General features: G+C 39.9%; 1 protein-coding gene across 2 annotated transcripts in view; it reads left to right on the forward strand.

Annotated features, from left to right (window-relative positions):
* Dcbld2 (discoidin, CUB and LCCL domain containing 2) overlaps positions 1-20,863 on the forward strand; it is a 66,358-nt gene that overhangs the window by 20,391 nt on the left and 25,104 nt on the right. For both annotated transcript variants that reach the window (XM_076549071.1, XM_076549072.1), the window contains exons 3-4: positions 7,904-8,041; positions 19,628-19,679. In XM_076549071.1, coding sequence (XP_076405186.1) covers positions 7,904-8,041; positions 19,628-19,679 — 190 coding nt within the window. The remainder of the gene's footprint in view (positions 1-7,903; positions 8,042-19,627; positions 19,680-20,863) is intronic.

Genomic DNA, 20,863 nt, shown 5'->3' on the forward strand with positions numbered 1-20,863 from the left:
GGATTTGAATGGAATTTATTTTCTTTTTCAACCATGTGACTCTGTAGGTCCTAACTCAGGTCATCGGACTTGACAAGTGCCTTTACCTGCTGGGCCATCTTGCCGGGCTCAGAAAATACTTCCGAAGTCCCTGTTAGAGTGGAAGCCTCACCAGGGAGGGGCAGAGTCTACTCAGAAGAGTGTGACGGGGCAAATCAGTCACACTCAGTGAACACTTTAATCCCTCTGGATGCTGTAACCTTTGCATCAGGACACTTTGGTCTGTCCTGTTAGTGTATCTGCATGCCCCAGTCAGGTGCAGTTCCAAGAGAGAATATTTCAGGGGGCAATTATAACCAAAGACTTTAAAACCAGCTGCATTACTTCCCTGTGCTTTGGATAAGTGAATACATTTTAACGTTGCAAATTTAACGTTGGTTTGATGAAGATAGTGCTGTTTTTGTGTAGAGACTGCTGTACTGAGTGTAGTTGGCTTGGATGGTACTCTTGAAGAGTCAGCACTTAAGAACTTAGCCGGTAGAAGTGTTAGAATGATGTTTGTTGCAGTGTTAGCATTATTCATTGTGTAGAAAACTTGGATGAAAGTCCAACCTCACACTACAGGGATGATGAAGTTCTGTCTGTGGTGTGAGCAAGTTTAGGTAACTGATAGACATCACTCTGATGTGTGCCTAGAAGAGTTTAGGGATCATCTGTGGCTGACGATTAGCTTCCCAGATGTCACCAGAGGCTTCAGGGTTGCACCAGTTTGCACCTCCCCACTAGAGAATGAGCTCTAATTTGATTTGTGTTGCTGTCCAGGCAGTCTGCATTACAGTTTGCTTTGTGTCTCCGTGATGCTTTCTTTTGTGAGGAGTGCAATTTTCCTGTACTTTTTCTGTTCGTTAATCTCTTCTTTTTTTTTTTTGTTGTTGTTGTTGTTTTTGGTTATTTGTTTGTTTTTTGAGACAGGGTTTCTCTGTGTAAACTTTGCGCCTTTCCTGGATCTCACTCTGTAGACCAGGCTGGCCTTGAACTCACAGAGATCCGCCTAGCTCTGCCTCCCGAGTGCTGGGATTAAAGGTGTGCGCCACCACCGCTGTTGTTAGTATCTCACTATGTTGCTGAGGCTGCTCACGTAGCTAGGGCTGTAGACATGTGTCCCAGTGCCTAGCTTTCCTGGTTTTGTCTGTGTTCTTATTCCTTTGTTGGAGTTCTGTAAATATAGACTAGTTATGAGTTCCTTTTGGACATATACATTGCAAATATTTACTCTCAGACTAGGATTTTACTTGCTTATTGGTATATTTTTATAAACAGACATTAAAGTTAATTTCATTTTAATGTAATGCACTTTGATTCTTTTTCCTTTTATGACTAGCACTTTTGTATTGTATTCAATATATTTTAGCCAGACTTTGCCAAGACAAGGTAGGACAGTCCTTCAAGTTAAAACCTTCCTTTTTAATTAGATACAAAGTAGGAAATGTGGAATATTCCTATATACTGTGTAATAATATTTAATATATATTTTCATAACCACTTCTTGGTTATGAAAGGGTTTTCAAGTTTTTCTTTTAGAGCCATCTACAGGTATTTTCCTGGCTTTTTCCAGAGTTGATTGCTTTGTTTGACATATGAGATAGGAGATAGATGTCAGGGTACATTTTCTCATGTGGCTTTAACTCATTTTAAATGCCCAGATATCAGATCTATTCATTAAGAAAGTATAGTGAACTAACTTGTGTAGGATCAAAATACACAATCACTTCCTGATAGAAGACATGATACTTTTAAAATAGTCATAACTATCTTTTTAAAGGAAAGGCATATTCATTCTTAGTGATCTTCTTACATGTTTTGAAGTATACTCAGTATCTGGTGCATCTCGTTTTAAATGTTGTGTACCTCATAGTCTTTTTGGTGTTTGGAGACAGGGTTTCTCTGTGTGCTGTGTGTATAGTCTTGGCTATCCTGGAAATCTCTCTGTGAACCATGCTGGCCTCGAACTCAGAGATCTACCTGCCTTTGCCTCCCGAGTGTTGGGATTGAAGGTTTGCACCACTGCTGCCTGGCTTCTATTTCTTAAAAAAGGAAAGATCTATACTTATGACACCCTCCTCTGAAAGTGGGTCTTTGTTCAAGCTGCTAAAACTAAGGCTAAATCTCTTTTTAAAAATCAGCTTTTCGGGCACAGTATGAGAAGATCTGTAGGTGGACTTCTCCAACTTGCCAGTTCCCAAATAAACGACACAAAGACTCAATATTAATTATAAATGCTAGGCCAATAGCTCAGGCTTATTACTAACTAGCTCTTACAACTGAAGTTAATCCATATTTCTTATCTAAGAAATTTCTTATCTTTCTACCATGTGGCTCATGGCTTATTACCTCATTTTTTTACACATCCTGTTCCCTCTGCATCTGGCTTGCAGTTCTCTGACTCTGCCCTTCTTCCCAGTGTCCTTAGTCTGGTTCTCCCACCTAGCCTTACCCTGTCCAGCTATTGGCTAGTCAGCTTCTTTATTAAACCAATTACAATAGCATATATTTATACAGTATAAAGGGATATTCCACATTTCCCACTTTGTGTGGCAATTGAACTCAGGGCCTCTGGATGACCAGGCAGCACTTTTAACCCCCAGCCATCTCTCCAGCCTTAAAGATGATTTTTTGTTTTATGTTTGAGCAGTAAAATATACGTTACATGTCTTGTAGTTCTTCTAGGTTTATTTTTTTTTTTATGTCTGTAGCCAGGAATTCAGGGGGTCTTCCCCATCAAACCTAATTTTCTTTAACCCAAAATGAATCCATAGCTTCTTGTTTCCTGTGGAAATAAAAGCATAACCTTTCCCCCAAAGCAACACACCTTTTGACTTAAATTTTGAAGTCAAGATATTTTTAAAATACATAGGTTGGTTGAATCTAGCAGTTTTTATAATCCAGTGTGTCTTAGCAGCTGTATTAACAATCAGAAAATCTAAAGACAACACGTTAACATACAGAATCCAGACTCTCTGTATATTTTCCATCTTTACGTGGCTTTTTAATATTACTTTACTCACTATTTAAGGACTTTATTATTTTAAAACTGTATTTATTTTTATGACTGTCTATACCATTTCTTTTTTGTCTCCCAAGCCTATGTACATTTTTAAACACACTGTAACCCATTTAGAGGTTTTCTTTTTGTCTGAATCTGTCTTTAGTGGGTATCTGTATCCTTTTTCTGGTAGCATGAGCCTTTAAACTGATAAGCAGCATGGCTAGGTCCTCCGCCTCTGCTTTGGTGGCTGGCTCCTCCCCCACTTGGTTCCCTAAGAGCTTAGCTTCATGGCAGAGGTCTCAGTGCACCCTCTGCGGCTCATAAGCCCCTTTAAGTGTTCGGCAGCAGGGACTCTTAAAAGAGCTACATTGCTTTTGCCACTAGCACTGAGCCAGGAAGCCATCTCTTAAAGGAGCCGTGCCTCAGCTTGCTGCTAGCAAACAGAGCCTGCCTGAGAAAAGGCAGTTACCTAGAACCCACGCTTGACTCCATTTTTGTATATTTAAAATCCTTTTTTAAGCTTTTCCAAGTCTTATGTGAAAATTCCAGCCTGTCGTTGGAACACCATTTGTAGGTGGACTTTTCTTTCCCACCCACCAGTTCCCAAATAATGACACAGAGACTCAATATTAATTATAAATGCTCAGCAGATAGCTCAGGCTTATTACTAACTAGCTCTTACAAATAAAATTAACTCATTTTTATTCATCTACATTCTGCCATGTGGCGTTACCTCTCTTTCATCTTGTACCTTGATTCTTCTCCATGTCTCACTAGCAACTCCTCTCTCTGCCCTTCTTCCCAGCATTCTCTCTGCCCCCAAAATCCTGCCTAGCCATTGGCCAATCAGCTTTTTATTAACAATGAGAGCAACATGTATTCACAGTGTAGAAGGATTATGCCACAGAGATCCTTCTAGGACTTGTTACTCATTCAGAAATAGCACACTAAGCCACCAAACTGGGGCTAACTTGTACAGATGCCCCATACTCTGACCTCTGAGCACAAAGCAGGGAGCCTGGAATGAATTCTTCAAGCTGTTGTGCTAATGGGTGCTATTTAATGAGAGTGTTCTTTGCTTATCTCCCGAGAAGTGATGGCACAGTGGCTCACTCTTCCTGAGAGGCCCTCACTGTGCCTTTGCTCAGATGGCTCACTGCATTAAGCCTTTGGAGTGTTAACACTGCCCATGGCACTTCATCAGAGTCCCACCCGCTGCCGGTAGTGTCCCTGAATATCAAGGGCTCAGTGATAAATACTCAAAGCATTTTCTTTGAGAATTCTAAATCATGCTTTAGAGCGTGAGATGTTCCTATTCTAGGTTCTGATTGTCCCTGAATCTATTTTCTTAAAAACTAAGAGTAATGTTTCTTAAGCAAACACTGCCTCCCCCAGTGTATGGAGACAGTTGCTGTGCTTCCTGTCTAGGTCATCCTTCTCTGCTACCACTTCCTTCCTAAGGAGCAGTCCCCTAAGAGAAGAGATTGTTCCAAGGTGCACCTCAGTACATTGAGTTTTCATTTAATTGAGAGCATAATTCAAGAAGTTTTTGTTGTTGCTGTTACTGCTAACTGTCATAGTTTCAGACAGGGGTAACCCAGGCTCTCTTAGAACTCACTTGGTAGCTTGCGGGAGGCCTGCTCCCACCTTTTAACGGGTTCCTATGTGGAGGGGAGAGGCATAAGGAATTTGTAGATAGAAATATAGTGGAGATGAGACAGACAGAAACACAGCATAGCTTCGGGAGGACCTGTATCAAAATCCACCGACCAGTTGTCTCTTCAAAAGGGCTTTTTATAACAATCCCAAGGGGTTGAGCAAAAGACCTTCCCCTTGCTAGATCAAAGCATACTGCACAGGCAAGTGCAGACCCTTCCAAACACCTGTTAACCATGCGTGTGGTCAAGCCATCCCATTATGCAGCCCATTAAAGCAAGCTCAGATCTCACTAGGAAAACTCTGAGTGCCCCCACAGTAGCTCAGGCTAGTCTTGAAATAATGGCAATCCTCCTGTCTCAGCCTCTTAAGTTCTGGGATTACAAGATATGTGTCACCAGACCTAGCTCAAAAACCCAGCTGCTTAAATGCGGTAACCACATAAACTGCAACCTTGGTGTCTCTGAATCACATAGAGCACATCCCTTTTCAAACCCAGCATTTTGTTTTAACATCTTCAGCGCTTGTTGCTGCTCCTGATCTGCTCAGTGTAGAAGACTGCGGACATTGGAAGAGTGTGAGAGCTGTTAGGTTTCTACAGCGTACACAGCTGGATACAAACTCACAACATGAACCAGGTATCTGGAATAAATGAGCGGGAAAGCCTGGGCACTGGAAAGACAGCAGCACTGTCATGATAATAAATGGTACAGAAGACATTATGCAGGGGTAGGCTTGCGGGAAACTGGAGTGTGACTTACCCTTTCAAAGACGTAGCCCTTAGGCTAACCGTTGTTTGTTTTTTGAAATCTGTTCCTAAAAGTTCCATATAATGATCAAAGGGTCATTTTAAGCAAATTATCACTTCCTGGGTGCAATCTCCATATGTGTAGGTTTAATCATAATGCAGTTAAGGCACGCAAATGTAGCAATGTTACACACTTAGGGTACCAAAGACAAGCCAGAATGTTTGATGATTTAGTGAAGGGTGAAGCTGGAGATGGGATCGTGATGGAAAAAGTCAAAGGCTATTGCTGTGGGAGGGAGGGAGGGAGGGAGGGAGGGAGGGAGGGAGGGAGGGAGGGAGGGAGGGAGGGAGGGAGTACTGGACACTCGGCCTCACAGTCCTGCTTCAAAGAAGCATTGTCAGATCCCATCCTGGTGAGGAAGTAATGTGTGGGAGAAAACAGATGGGGAGAGAGAGAGAGAGAGAGAGAGAGAGAGAGAGAGAGAGAGAGAGAGAGAGAGAGAGAGAGAGAGAGGTCTTACTTTATATTAATGTGACAAGTGTGGTGTAGGCTTAAATATCAGATAGTCATTTCTCAGCTTGCTAGAAGCTCCAAGTCTGAGGTCCAGCGCCAACAGATTTGGTGTGTGGCAAAGCCCTCTTCCTGGTTTCTGGTGTGGCTTCTCCTGTTCCCTCACATAGCCCTCTTCTAAAGGCATGATTTTGTCATGAGAACTCTACTCCCACAGCCCTTTTCTTACCAAAGGCCTGTCTTCAAATACTGTCACAGCAGGACCAAGGCTTTCAACATAAGGATCTGGGGAGGATGCAGTCGTCATTCCTAACAGAAACAAAGGTTCTGGACTGACCTTACCACTCACTTGGAGCGTCCGTTTAGGCAACCACGTTCTCTGCATGATTTTTCAGTTTCCAGTTGTTGAAGGATAGTTCTCTAACGATCTCTCATCACTAAACAGTATCTAATTCTCTGATCTCTTTTTTTCTTTGCCTAAAAATGGTTAATTCATGTATAGCAGATACATGAAATTATAGTGATAATTCCACTCAGTAAAACGTTGTCTTTGTGTTTCTTTTATGAACCCTGTTAGGTATGTTTTCCATACCACAAAAAATAGCCTATTTTTAAAATGTCTCCTTTGACGAGCTTGTACATATGCAGCTGCTCAGACATCACTGCAGTTCAGATCTAAAAGTTCCCCTCGTGCCCATTTGAAGTGCATTCTCATTTATTCCCAGTTCCAGGCAGCCACCAATCTGCCTTGCACTTCTGATTTGGTCATTGTTTGCCTTTTCCAGAAGTATCATACAATAGCTTCTCTTATTTACCATATCTTTGAGATTCTTCCATGTAGCAAATAACTTCTTCTCTTGTATTAACAAATAGTGTTCCTCCATGGGTGTATACCACATTAGGTATTAGTTGATCAAATCAAATGGTTTTCATTTGAGGCTGAATGAATACTGAATGACCATTTGTAGTCGTTCTGTGGGCATAGCTTCTTTCCTCCTGCAGAGATAACTCTTTTATAAATTGCCAAGCTGTCTCAAAGTTGTCTACTTTATATTTCTGCCATTAATATATGAAAGGTCTGACTTTTCCACATCCTCCCTGATACTTAATGGCATGTATAGTCTATGCTATTAACTGCAACCATTCATCAGGGTATGTCATGATAGATCATCATAGTTTGAATTTCATTTCTCTGGTGATGAATGATATATCCCATTAAGTCCACGTTGTTCTTATTCAAATAATGTTGTTGCTACAGCTTGAAACCATTTTTGGAACTCTGTATTCCGGATTTGCTAGTTCCGTTACCAACCACGTAAGGAAATCCATTTTCTTGCCTGTTGGTGGCTGTCTCAATGCTCTCCTTTGCTCTTCTTTCGTCATCTACTTAGATTTGTACTAAGGATATGTCCTGTGTTACATGTGTGTTATATATTGAATATATACATCTGAGTTCATGGCCAAGACTGGGTGGAAGTTTAAGCTACTGAGTCCCCAGATCATAGTTGAGGCCAAGAAAGATCTGATAATCCTCAGAGATAAAACTGAGTAGGTCCAGTCTGGGCATTTTTGAGGAGTGTGCTGAGGTGAGGAATCTAGGGGGTCCTGAAGGAACCTTGTAAGGACATTGCTGACTCATCACTTACTTGTGGTTATCACCCTGTCTGGAATGCCTGTTTCTAAAACTATTTCATTGTTGTGAAGAGCATATATATGTATTTTATAGAAATTGAATCTCTAAGTTCAGTGGAAATCTGTAGTGATTTTTTTCTTTTTAATCTTTAAATATTTATTACTTTGGCATTTAGTTTTTCCTCCAGGATAATGTGATTTTCTAACCTAAGTTTTACTAATTGCTTTTCATCAATTTAGTACCTGGCTTGTTATATGGTTATGTACATTACAAATATTGACTTTATGAGAGTCATACCAAATACATGCTTTTTTTTTTTTTCATTCCTAGGCAAATACTGTGGTCTGAATTTACAAATGAATCAGTCAATTGAATCCAAAGGCAATGAAATCACAGTGCTGTTCATGAGTGGAATCCATACTTTTGGACGAGGATTTTTGGCTTCATACTCAGTTATAGATAAACAAGGTAATTTTCATCTTATGCTGTAGCTCCCACATTTTTTCATTTCTAACAGCAAGAAGGAAAATATTCAAGTACCTGTTATCTGACATTGGAATAGAACAGGAAGACTGAACAGCTAATAATGCACAAGAGACAGAAGGACCAGGGTCTGCATTCTGGAAATTGACTGTATAACTTTTGTCCATGTTCTTTCTTTTCCTTGGTAGAGGAAATACTCATTTTCCACTTTTGTGATATCAGAACACAAATTGTCATAATATTAAAAGAAATCTGTAAAATGTTGATGTAAAGTATATCAACTTAAAGGTTTATTATCTACAAGTTACAATTTTACAATTCTATATTAAAAGTCATATTGTTGTTTACAAAGACTTGGCTTTCATATCAAGAGTTTCCTGAGAAGTGCTGAGACAGAATGTAATAACCGTTTTTTTCATTGTTAATGTTTAGGGTCTAAAGGTTAAAAGCAAGGGTATTAAATAGAATAGAATCAAAATTAGTTGAATCTCTAACAGGAAATGCAATCCCTATGTGAAATCTGTCATAAATTTGCTCTTACTGCTGTGGCTTGTATTTCATCTCTGTTACTAGAGGCACTGGGAAGAGGACCTCTCAGAAGTGGTGTTATTGGAAGGACTATGAAAATAGTCATTGCATTAGAAAACAGATGATTATTCTTATGTTCAACAGGAAATATTCTAAGTTGGCCATTTAAATGTAAAAATTAACTTGTGCTTCATGCCATGCAGATAAAAACAATATCAAGACCCTCCTAGGTCTGGAATGTTGAGCTCTGGGAACCAGTGAGGACACTGCAAGCTGTCCCTCTTAAATGGGTGATTTTTTTTTTTTTTTTTTGAGACAGGGCTTCTCTGTGTAGTTTTGGTGCCTGTCCTGGATCTCGCTCTGTAGACCAGGCTGGCCTTGAACTCACAGAGATCCACCTGGCTCTGCCTCCCAAGTGCTGGGATTAAAGGCATGCGTCACCACCGCCCGGCAGCGCTGGGGTAACTTTGAGATGAACGCTATCTCCCCAAAAGCTTCATTTAGAACCTTCACATGGAGGAGAGGGCTGTGCCTGCTTGGAAGGGAATCTTCTTTCTCATAGTTTATAAGCCATGGACAAGATGTGAAGCTAACAAACTCAGAGACAGTGAGGAAGGTTTAACTCATTTGAATGAAATCATGTAGGAAAAGGAATCATGACTGTAAGGTTAAATGAACAGAAAATGTTTTGACAGAGTAGGCAAATTAAGAGGGAGTTATGTCGTGGGAAGGGCACTAGGTAGCCCTCAATTGAAAATGGTTTCTGTTGGGTATGGGAGTACACACTGTAATCCAGCACTCTGGAAACAGAAGCAGCAAAGGATCATGAATTGTAAGGCCAGCCCGGCCCTCTTTCAAAAATCAAAGTTTAAAAAAAGAAAAAGAAAATAAACCTGCTTCTGCCATGTGCTAGCCAGATAATGCCTGTCATGCCACATGGGTTCTGTCTGTGGGGGTGTCCACAGACATGGCACAAGAGGTACACCATATCTCCCCCACCCAGCATTGTGAGTACACATTTGCATTTCCCCCATCACCTAATGGGTGATGTAAAGAACAAAGACGTAAGAGTTACCATCCTTTCATGACATGCTGTGGGCATCTTGGGGTGACAGGTGAGAAGGTAAGACATGCAGTGGATTGTACTTCTTACTCGCCTGAAGTTTCTTGGGTTTAAATTCTCATTTTGATTTATATTTTCCTAGTTTTCTGCTCACTGCTTATCAAGTGCAGAGTTCCTGGAAAATAAATGTCTGATTTTTCATTATAAGAAGTGGTGTTTTCCATTAGGTGTCCAAATCATGGGTTGTTCTTATTTCTCCCTTGATAACTTGGTGTCCTTACATTAAAGTTCATTAAAGAATTGGTGTCAGATAAGAGTCTCAGATGTTCTCAGTGATCTCAGAGTCAGCATGTGGTAGACTTACAAATCTATTTCAAATCAGAGACAGGCTCCTTAGAACTTCTTGACACTAACATGTCCCAAAGTGACACTCTTGAAAAACCCATTGCCCGACTGACTTTAAAGTCATGGTTTTTTGGCCTACCCTGTCCCATTCATCAAACATTTGTTTAATTTGACTGAAGTTAGTTGACTAAGACACATTCTAGGAAACACTGGTTGAATTTCTTATTGCCTCTTGCATGGCCTCTCGGTCACAGTTTTGTTTTTTTTTTTTGTTTTTGTTTTTGTTTTTTCTAGTAACTCATTTATTCAGAGGCTGTTTGACTTTGCTTGAGATCTCTGTTTCCATCCAGGAAATTTAGCTGCCACTATGAATTCCTTAAATAAAGATTGTCACTACATGTCCCTCATTTAGGAGTCTAGTTGAAATTTAGAGTAACAGGGATTAAAATGTCTGAACAGTCTTGTTTTTAAAGCATCATGGGGTGTTATCCCCTTCCCTGTTAATGTTTAATTATCAGTGAGCAGTAGTGATCAGCCTTTTTCTCCATTTTTTTTTTCTTTTAGATCAAAAGAAGAATTATATCAACTGTGAACAAAACAGGTTCTCATTTTCTCTGTTCAGTGGCAGGCAGACAGAAGTACATAGAGCTGGGGGCACTGGAAAGCCTGAGAGAGTCCTATTAGTTACTTTTCTGTGATAAAATGCCGTGGCCAAAACAACCTACAGAAGAAAGGGTTTATTGGGGTTTACATTTGCAGAAGGACAAGGACGAAAGTCCGTGACGGCAGAGCAGAGGTAGCGCAGTTAGAGCTGGAAGCTGAGAGCTTGCACTCCCTACCTCCCTGAGGGAGAAGGCGTTTATTTTAGCTCACAGTTCCAAGTTGTTGCAGGCAGACAGCAGAGAAAGCACAAGTCTTTAACCTCCCACAGCCTGCCTCCAGTGACACACCTTCTCGAAGGCCACGCCTCTTAGCCTCTTGAAACAGCATCTCCAACTGGGGGACCAAGCATTCAGATGCCCAAGACTATGGGGACATCTCATTTAAACCACCACAGCATGGCTGCTGTAAATTGGCATAATCATATCAAATTCTACCTGGAACTTCTGAAAACTTAGAGATGCGTGGGAGCCCTTGAGGTACCCTGAACACATGAGCAAGCACTAATGAAGGTAGTATAGAGGTTACAGAGAAAAACTATAATATAGAGGAAAAACTCCTGAGATACTGATGCTTTTAGGAGAGAGAGAGAGAGAGAGAGAGAGAGAGAGAGAGAGAGAGAGAGAGAGAGAGAGAGAGAGAGAGAGAACATGCATAGCTATGCCCCCATGTATCTGTGTGTGTTATTTGTATGTTCCATAACTGGTGGGTGGGTGTGTATATACAACCAGGATTAGAAAATGATAATCCGGGCACATTTTAGAAAATATTGAATCAAGGGACTGGAGAAATGGCTCAGCAGTTAAGAGAACTGACTGCTCTTCAGAGGTCCAGAGTTCAATTCCCAGCAACTACATGATGGCTCACAACCACCTGTAATGAGATCTGGTGCCATCTTCTAGCTTACAAGGATACATGCAGGCAGAACACTATATACATAATAAATTAAATAAATAAATAGAGAATATTGAATCAAAACTTTAAAGGAAATACTACATTCTTTATTTAGAGGAAATACTAAAAGTCTTACCAACCCAGAATTGTGGAATGGGCAGCCTAAATTTGCCTTTATTTTTCAGGAGGAAAGTAATAAATAGTAAATTGCTTGTGACACAGAATGATCCAGTGTGGATATGCATTTTCTTTTTAGTGTGAACTTGAAAACACATGTTCATTTGTTGCCTCCACCCTAGAATTTGCTGACAGTGTACCTAAGACTTCTGAACAGCTGGGCCTGAAAACAGGCCCAGTTGATGGTCACTGTTGCAGTATATTGAAGTATTTTTAGAACCAACACCAATGTCACAAAATTTTTCTGATTGCTACTTTCTTTAACTACATATTTTAGTGAATATTTTCCATTTCTTCCATCTTAACATCAGAATATGTAAACTGGTGACACATAGGGCAGAATAGATCATTTTTTAATAGAGTTTGAGTTTCTGTTGCTGGTTAATTTTTATCTTCTATATGGAATGTCTTTGGTTTTGAATCTAGGGTATGAATTTTTCAGATCATTTGCTGCCTTGACTGTATGATGATACAGAATCTGTTTTGTGTTAGGTTCTGCTCTTCACCCCCTTTCTATTTGTAATTTCCATGCATGTTTTTAGTTTTTGTTACTGCTGTATCTGACACACATTTGAAAACTTTGAATCTATTGACTGACTCTTGGTGAAGCTTCCGTTTCTAATCCTATCTCCAGATGTCCCCTTGTTTACAGGCAGATGAATAGTGAGCACACACAGTTGTTTATATATTATATAAATAGTGTGCTGAAAAACAACTATATTTTGATGTTAATCTAGACAACAAGTATATTGATAAGCAGTTTCTCCAGTTTTGCAGAGAGAATTTTTTTTTTTTTTTTTTTTGGTTTTTCGAGACAGGGTTTCTCTGTGTAGCTTTGCGCCTTTCCTGGGACTCACTTGGTAGCCCAGGCTGGCCTCGAACTCACAGAGATCCGCCTGGCTCTGCCTCCCGAGTGCTGGGATTAAAGGCGTGCGCCACCACCGCCGGCTATTGCAGAGAGAATTTAAAACAGGATTTTTCTGTTGAAATCCTTGAGCTGAAGAGGCAGTTCAGCCCATGGAATGACGTTTGCGTCAAGCCGACATGTAGACTATCTGAAGTGTATCACCCTGTTTCTAGTATTTTCTGTGTAGTTGGAAATTCTGTGAAAAAGAACCGCATGGGTATTGTGCTGAGTTAAGCTAAACAGTCACTAGTTACACTGTTGCTAAATACTGCTGCATTGTTTAGTGTCCTAGGTACTGTGTAGGTCACCAAAAGAAGCATGCTAGCTTTTGACATGTCTTATGTGGATAGGAAGTTAGATACAGTGGGGGTTTCATTTGGTGCAGTTAACCTTATGTGGTTTATAACCCTATCTAGCTATGGTTACTTGCTTAGGCAACTTAGCTGTCCTGTACATCATTGATAAGAAACTTTTCATCACAGAAATGTGCCCAGACTCCTACTATAGACTGTGCTTACACAGCAATCATTGTAATTTGTTGAAGAAAAGCCTAATATTTAATCTTCACCTTTAAAAATCAAATCAGCCTTATCCTACCTACCCTTTTATATCAGAACAAAGATGTCTACATATGGGAAAGCAAGGTTACTGAAACAGTGTTGCTGTGCCAAGGGACTCCCTCAGGCTGGGGGTGTTGGCCTTTTTAAGGAATTCTAGAGGATATGAGAAACTAGAATTTATAAGTATGTATCTATTTTTTTTTCTGTTTTCTAATTTTTGGTAAATAATTATGGTCACCTAGGACCAATACTTGATGTTTTGTTACATTTAGATTCCTTTCCTATAGAAAGAAATTATTACAAGTATATAAGATATGCCGCAACTAACATAACTATTTTATATAATGGTTACTGGTACTACTGGGAGTTTTTTTGCAATTCAATCAAGAACACAACAGTATGTCTTAGGGAAAATCTGAATAAAAGTAGTTCATAATTACAGTATCTCAGAAATAGCCATTGCTGTAAATCCAAGTATTTCTATGAGAGAAACCTAGTATGCTGATATTTTAATGATTTGCTGACATATAAAATAGTTATTGTATTTTTACAGTATTATATACGAGTCAACCTAAGATTTTAAAATATGTGCAAATACATTTTCATAAAAGTTACAAAGTTCTCTATAAATTGTACTTAAAATTTATTTTTCAAACTGTATCAAGGCAGCAAAGTTGTTAAATTTTGAGTTGTCTTAGAAAATAGGATGCTTAGTACAAATATATACCTGAGCCTAGCTTTTCAGAGTTAGAGGAAGGACTGAAGCTTTTTATGGGACTCAGGATTCCCCTCCGCCTGGCTTAGATTCTACTGTCACAACTAGTGAAGAGCTGCTTCTGCAGAAGATGCTATTTCTCCTTGAGCTGCACAGAAGAGCAGGAGGGAAGGCTGCTGTCTCAGGGCCCTGAGACATACTCTTGCCCAGAGCACTGAACAAACAATGCTACGTAATGACGTGTGTATATGCTTTTGTGTATCTTAAGTGTTTGACTAGAATTATAGAAAAGTCCTGCGTAGAAGCTCTTAGCTAAGAATGTAGTTAATTACACACGGCCTGTACTTCTAATAGAACACTGATGTTCTGGCATTGCAGAGTAATCAAATAGATTCCACATCAGTATTTATTATTGTAATCTTAAATACTTTACATCTGAGTTGGTCTTTTAAGTTGTTCAGTCCAAAGATCTTGCCATTATATCTCAAATCCCTAATCATCTGCCAATTCTTGGAATATGTATGAAAATGAGGACATGTCAGCAGCTCCACTCTTTCTTTCTTTCTTTCTTTCTTTTTTTTTTTTTTTTTTGTTTGTTTATTTGTTTTTCGAGACAGAGTTTCTCTGTGTAGTTTTGGTGCCTGTCCCGGATCTTGCTCTGTAGATCTGGCTGGCTTGGAACTCACAGAGATCCGCCTGGCTCTGCCTCGAGAGTGCTGGGATTAAAGACGTGCACCACCAATGCCCGACAGTAGATATACTTTCTATATGCAGACATTTTTGTCTGGTTGTCTTACTAATGCCTAGAATATTACCTGGTCATGTTTATATATATGATGTTTGCTGGGGGAGTAACTGAATGAATTGCCCACCATGGCTCTTTACTGTGCTTTATTTTATCCAGCCATGCGTATGTGGTATATATTAAAGTAAATAGTTATTTGTTCTTGTGATTTTTAATTTTTTATAAGAAATTTATCAAGATTTAATTCCTATGCAGTATGGTACTCTTGCTCAGAGTATGTAATTCAGTTTTTCAGAGTTTTCAGAATACTGTAATCTTCACCACAGTTGGCGAACATCACCCTAAAAAATTGCCCAGAATTAGTCTCAGTCAGTCTCCACTTACCACTTTTAACTCCCTCCACCCTTTGTCACCACTAATCCACTTCTTGGCTCTAGGTATATTCATTCTGGACACTTTAAGGAGAATAGAGGTTGGGCTGTTTGTGACTGGTGGCTTTGACTACATATTTGCCAAGTTCTTCTGTGTTGTAACCAGTACTACTTTGATGTTATAGCCAAAGTATATTCCATTGGCTAGATACACACATGCCTTTTTAATGTTACATCTTAATACTTTTTTATATTGATTCTAGATACTTAACAGATGGATGACTTGTCAAAATAATTTTGTATGCCATGGTATTAATTACTATTGTATTACTGTGATTAAAAAAAAAAAAAAAAAACCACTGTGACCAGTGCAACTTACAGAGAAAGAATTTATTTGAGCATATGGTTTTAGAGTGTTCGAGTGCATAATGATGGGGACAGCTTGTTGGCAGGAGCAGAAAGATGAGAGCTCATATTTTGAACTTCAAGTATAGAACAGAGAGATTAAACTGAAAGTAAGTGAGGCTCTTTAATCTCAGATCCCTCTGCAGTGACATACTTCTCCATTGAAGCTGCACCACTTAAATCTTCCCCAAACAGTGCCATCACCTGGGGACCAGGGGTTCAAATGCCAGAGACTGTGGGGGACATTCTCATTCAAGCCCCATAGCCATCTTTCTCCCTGATACTGTTTTTTGAAGCATAGATGTTTGTAATTATCATTTCAGTTTATCTGAGTTTGATTGCTGTGCTTTTCATCATATTTAAGAAATCAGTCCTTAATCCAAAGTCAAGATTTACTTCTCTATTTTTTGAAAGGTCTGCAGCACTACTTCTTAAATTTAGGTCACTTTCAGTTAATATTTGTGTATGTGAGGTAGGTGACTAGTTCTATTGTGAAGATATGTACAGGGATGTCATTTTATCACAGCATTATTACTAAAAAGGCTATCCCACCAACATACTACTTCATTGTATTGTCCAGACACCACAGTTGAAATTTACTTGGCTATAAATTTGAAGTTTAACTCTAGACTCTATGGTTTTAATTCTATCCCATTCATCATGATAATTTCCTATACATTGTTGTCAGAAGTCCCTGGAGGCAGATAGATTCTTTTTAACTATATTCACCTTACCCAGGATGTGTTCTTATTCTTTGAGAGCTTTATAATAGTTTTCTGGAAGGCAATATCCTTGGGAAAAGCTTTTAGGAGAGGCACATAACTTCTTAAATCCTTAATTCGGTGGCTTTTATTTGCCTTCGTGGAGTTGTAAATGTTGGTTTGTACTCATGGTTTTTCTTTCCTGCCTTCAGTCTTCTTGGCTCTCAGAGTTGTCCACTTTGGATTCTTACTTTCCTCTTCAGGAGCTCTTGGGAGCCCCAGTGGAATTTGAGATCCAGGTAATTATTTACACATTAGCATGGCCTGGTGTGCTGCTTAAGCCCTGCATGGACTTTCTGCTCAAGCACCATTGTACGTGTGGTCTGAAGGTAGTAGAGGTAGCTGGCAGTGACTTGGTAGCTGGGATACCACATCGAAACACACCACTGTTGTTCATTGCAGGCCATTAATTTTAGAAGCTGAGTTTCTCATCTTAGAGGTTGGAAGTTCTTTTGTTAGATCAAGAGAGCAGAAAATTGATTCTCACTGGTGCTGTGCAGAGGTTGGTAGGCAACCCATTCTATTGGTTTCCCCTTCCTAGTGAATTAGCTAAGTGGTAATGAACCCCATGGAGAACTCCTAAAACACAGATTAAATCATTGAAATTGCAGTAGTGCATACACACTGATCTCTACAAGCTACTCCCAAAATGCTGCTTTCCTATCTGCTTAACACTACACTAGGGGCTTTTAAGACTTATTTCAGTTGGGTAGTAAATGTAAAATTTCTTTAGAGTATTAAAGTGAAGAAATGGATCATCCTGGACTTGCTCCTGAGGCTGTTAATGTAGCATTTATGTAGTGACAGGGTGGTAGAAGGGCATCCCAAATGCTTAGAGCTCTTAAGACTCGAGTCCTCATACTGGATTGCCTTAGGACAAGGGAGATGCTTAGTCTCATGGCAGCTTGACATGCCATGCTTTGTTGATACCCATGGGAGGCCTGCCCCTTTCCGAAGAGAAACAGAAGTGGATTGAGCTGGGGCAGAGAGGAGGTAGGGGGAGGGAATGGAAGGAAAAGAGGGAGGGGAAACTGCAGTTGGAGGGGTGAAATAAATAATTTTTAAAAAGAGATCTCAAGTTTTACTGCTGTGATAAAAATGCCATGACCAAAATCATCTTGGGGAAGAAGGGGTTTATTTAATCTTACATCTTGTAGTCCATCATTCAGGGAAGTCAGGGCAGGAGGAACTGAAGAAGGGACCATGGAGGACTGCTGCTTACTGGTTGGCTAATTGTTGCTAGCTCATCCTACTTTCCTTTAGACCCAGGGACCACCTCCACAGGGATAGTGCCACTCATGGTGGGCAGGGCCTTTCTCATCAGTTGTTAATCCAGACAGTACCCCACAGACTTGCTTCCATGCCAACCCTATGGAGGCGTTTTCTCACATAAGATCCCTCTTCCCAGATATGTCTAGGTTTATGTCAAGTTGGGAAAACCAACCAACTTAAAATTCTCATAATACTATCTGTTAATTGCCTTATGGTCTCGTTCCAGGTTTTCACCCTGGGTCTAGTAAGTTACTGGTTGTATCCAGACATGCCAACAAACAGAAACTTTTCTTCTTCCAGGAGTTCAATGATAAATGTTCATTGAAAGACTCCTGTGTACCCCACATTGTAATTCCTAGTTTCTGTAATTCTAGAAAAGTGAAAACATAGCTCTACTCTTTGTCCAAGGACTAGATGTTAGAAAATAACATTGCTTGTAACTTTATGATTCTCTTAGCAAGTCAGTCTTTTCATAATGCAAGTTATGCTGGGAATATGTATAATTATGTGTTGAATGAAAGAAGCAAAATGGAAGTCCCGTGTATGGATAAAGGGATTGCACATGTGAACAGCTAGGCAGCTCCTTTGAGAAAATGACAGTCAAGTTGAGATGTTAGTGAGTAGTCAGCTGGGTTTGGGGAGCAATAGGAAAGCTCTCCAGAATAGTGTATGCCCAAGGATACAAAAGAGTGAGATCAAGGATTCAGGAGAGTGTGTGTCCAGGCATGCAGGAGAGCGTGTGCCCAGAGATGTAGGATAGTGTGTGTCCAGGGATGCAGGAGAGTATGTGTCCAGGGATGCAGGACAGTGTGTGTCCAGGAATACAGGATAGTTTGTGTCCAGGGATGTATAGGATAGTTTGTGTCCAGGGATGCAGGACAGTGTGTGTCCAGGAATGTAGGAGAGTGTGTGTGCAGGGATGCAGGAGTGTGTGCCCAGGAATTCAGGAGAGTGTGAGTCCGGGGTGCAGGAGAGTGTGTGACCAAGGATGCAGGAGATTGTGTACCCAGGGATGGAGAAGTGTGTGTGCCCAGGGATGCAGGAGAGTGTGAGTCCAGGGATGCAGAAGAGTGTGTACCCAGGATGCAGGAGAATGTGAGTCCAGGGATGCAGGAGAATGTGAGACCAAAAATACAGAAGAGTGTGAGTCCAGGGATGCAGAAGAGTGTGTGCCCAGGGATGCGGGAGAATGTGCGCCCAGGGATGCAGAAGAATGTGTGACCAAGGATGGAGGAGATTGTGAGTCCAGGGATACAGGAGACTGTGTGCCTAGGGATACAGGGGAGTGTGTGCAAGGATGCAGGAGAGTGTGTGCAAGGATGCAGGAGAGTGTGTGCAAGGATACAGCAGAGTGTAAGTCCAGGGATTCAGGAGAGTGTGTGCCCAGGGATGCAGAAGAAAGCCAGGGTGGTGAGAAGCCTTAGTGTAAAAGGAGGCTTGAAAGTGAAGCAAGGTCAATCCTGCAACATGCTGTGGGCCACAATCTAGGCTTTCTATGCTATCCAAAGACAAGGAAGGGAAGATGCTCAATGTTTTTTAACTAAAAGCTGCTTTTTATGTACCTAGGACTGCATCTTTAATTAGAGATATATTAGTTTTTATTCTGATTAATTGTTAAATTTAAGTTTTCTTTAGAACACTAGGTCTTGAATGTGCTTAGTGATTGCATGGAGCGTTGGTTACAACAAAAGCCTCATTATCTATGGAGTTCCCAGCAGATGTTGATACTGCTGGTCCTATCTGTGGACCAGTAGACGAGACTCTGGATAAAAGTTAGAGCTGTAGAATTAACTTACCTCTTTTTTGTCATTTGTTTTGTTGTGTTTTTTCTGTTTATAAATATCATAAGATCATTTTTAGTCATAATAACCAATAAATATTTTTCTTTGTGTTTTGAGGGATGTAATTTATAGAAACCACTAAGGAATACATAAATTCTGCTTCTCTATGTACTACATATGATCCATGACTTCAGGAGGTAATATGGTAAAAAGCAGTATTAAGGAAACAGCTTCAGAAATGGATCCATCAAATGAGAGAAACTGTTTCACAAAAATTTGTGAGGTTATAGGTAGTAATATTTTGAAATTTAGATGAATACAATTTTATATTATTTTATAGCATTGTAGTAAGTTTAATAAGTCTTATTAAATCTTTTTTTTTTCTAGATTTAATCACTTGTTTGGATATTGTATCTAATTTTTCGGAACCTGAGTTCAGGTATGAACTTTTGCGTGTGTGTGTGTGTGTGTGTGTGTGTGTGTGTGTGTGTGTGTGTGTGTTCTAGCACACTTCTTTATTCTCATTCTTTTATAGTGCAGGTTAATGTATAAAGTATGATACATAGCTAATCACTGGTTAAGACCACAGTCAAACAGTGCTTATTTAAAGTCGTCCAGTTGTCCTATTTAAATTCTACTTTAACTGTAGTGGTTTCCTCTCCAAAACAGAAGTATAACTTTTATTTAACTTTTTCTTTTTATATAGAAGTATATGAGATAGCGTCTTACTGTGTAGCCCAAGCTGGCCTAGAACTCAAGATCCCCCCACCTCTGTGACCAGGTGTCATGGTTCTAGGTAACTAGTAGGATGCTCTGAAGGTCAAGCAGTCTCTTAAATCTGGCAATGCTGCTCCTAAAAGTAGAAAAACTATTCCTTCTCAATTTTATCTTAATATGTTTATCCTTTGAAGGTCTCTTACATTTATACAATATATATTGATAATACACATCTACCACTACCTCCCTTAAACTCCCCCAGCGCCCCCATCCCATCCCCGTCCCAACTTCATATCCTCTTCTTTTAATTGTTATTGGTCTTGCCTTTGTGTTTATGGGTGAATGGCCATCCACTGGGGTGTGAGCAGCATACCAGTGGCCAAATCCCCAAAGGTGAGTAACTTTCCCTGTCTCAGCCACCATCAACTGCTCTTCAAAGCTAGGGATGGATAGATAGATAGATAGATAGATAGATAGATAGATAGATAGATAGATAGATAGATAGATAGATAAACTGGCATAGACTGTAATAGCATTCTTAGTGTTCTTACTCAGCACCTCCCTACAATATCTCTGCTTTATGCCTTTGTCTTGTGCTTGGACAAGAATTGACTTTTTGATTTCCCATTTCTAATCTTGGTTGACTTTCTTCTGTTAGTCACATTATTGGCATTTGGTTTTTTAAACTGCAAGTCTGATACTCCTTCTTGAAACTCTTCATTATAATTTTTTTTAAAACTGTGTAGAATACCTAACCCAGTTTACAGGGTCTTTGACAAGTAACCCTTGGGTCTTCTCTTCAGTTTTGTCTCTGTACACAGTATATATTCCTCACCGCTTTAGCAGAACACGTTCATCTTTTCAGTGTCCTTCTCACTAATTTCTGCCATGCTGGCACTCCCCTAA

Source organism: Peromyscus maniculatus, chromosome 12 (genome assembly GCF_049852395.1).
Source record: "Peromyscus maniculatus bairdii isolate BWxNUB_F1_BW_parent chromosome 12, HU_Pman_BW_mat_3.1, whole genome shotgun sequence".
Lineage (NCBI taxonomy): Eukaryota > Metazoa > Chordata > Mammalia > Rodentia > Cricetidae > Peromyscus > Peromyscus maniculatus.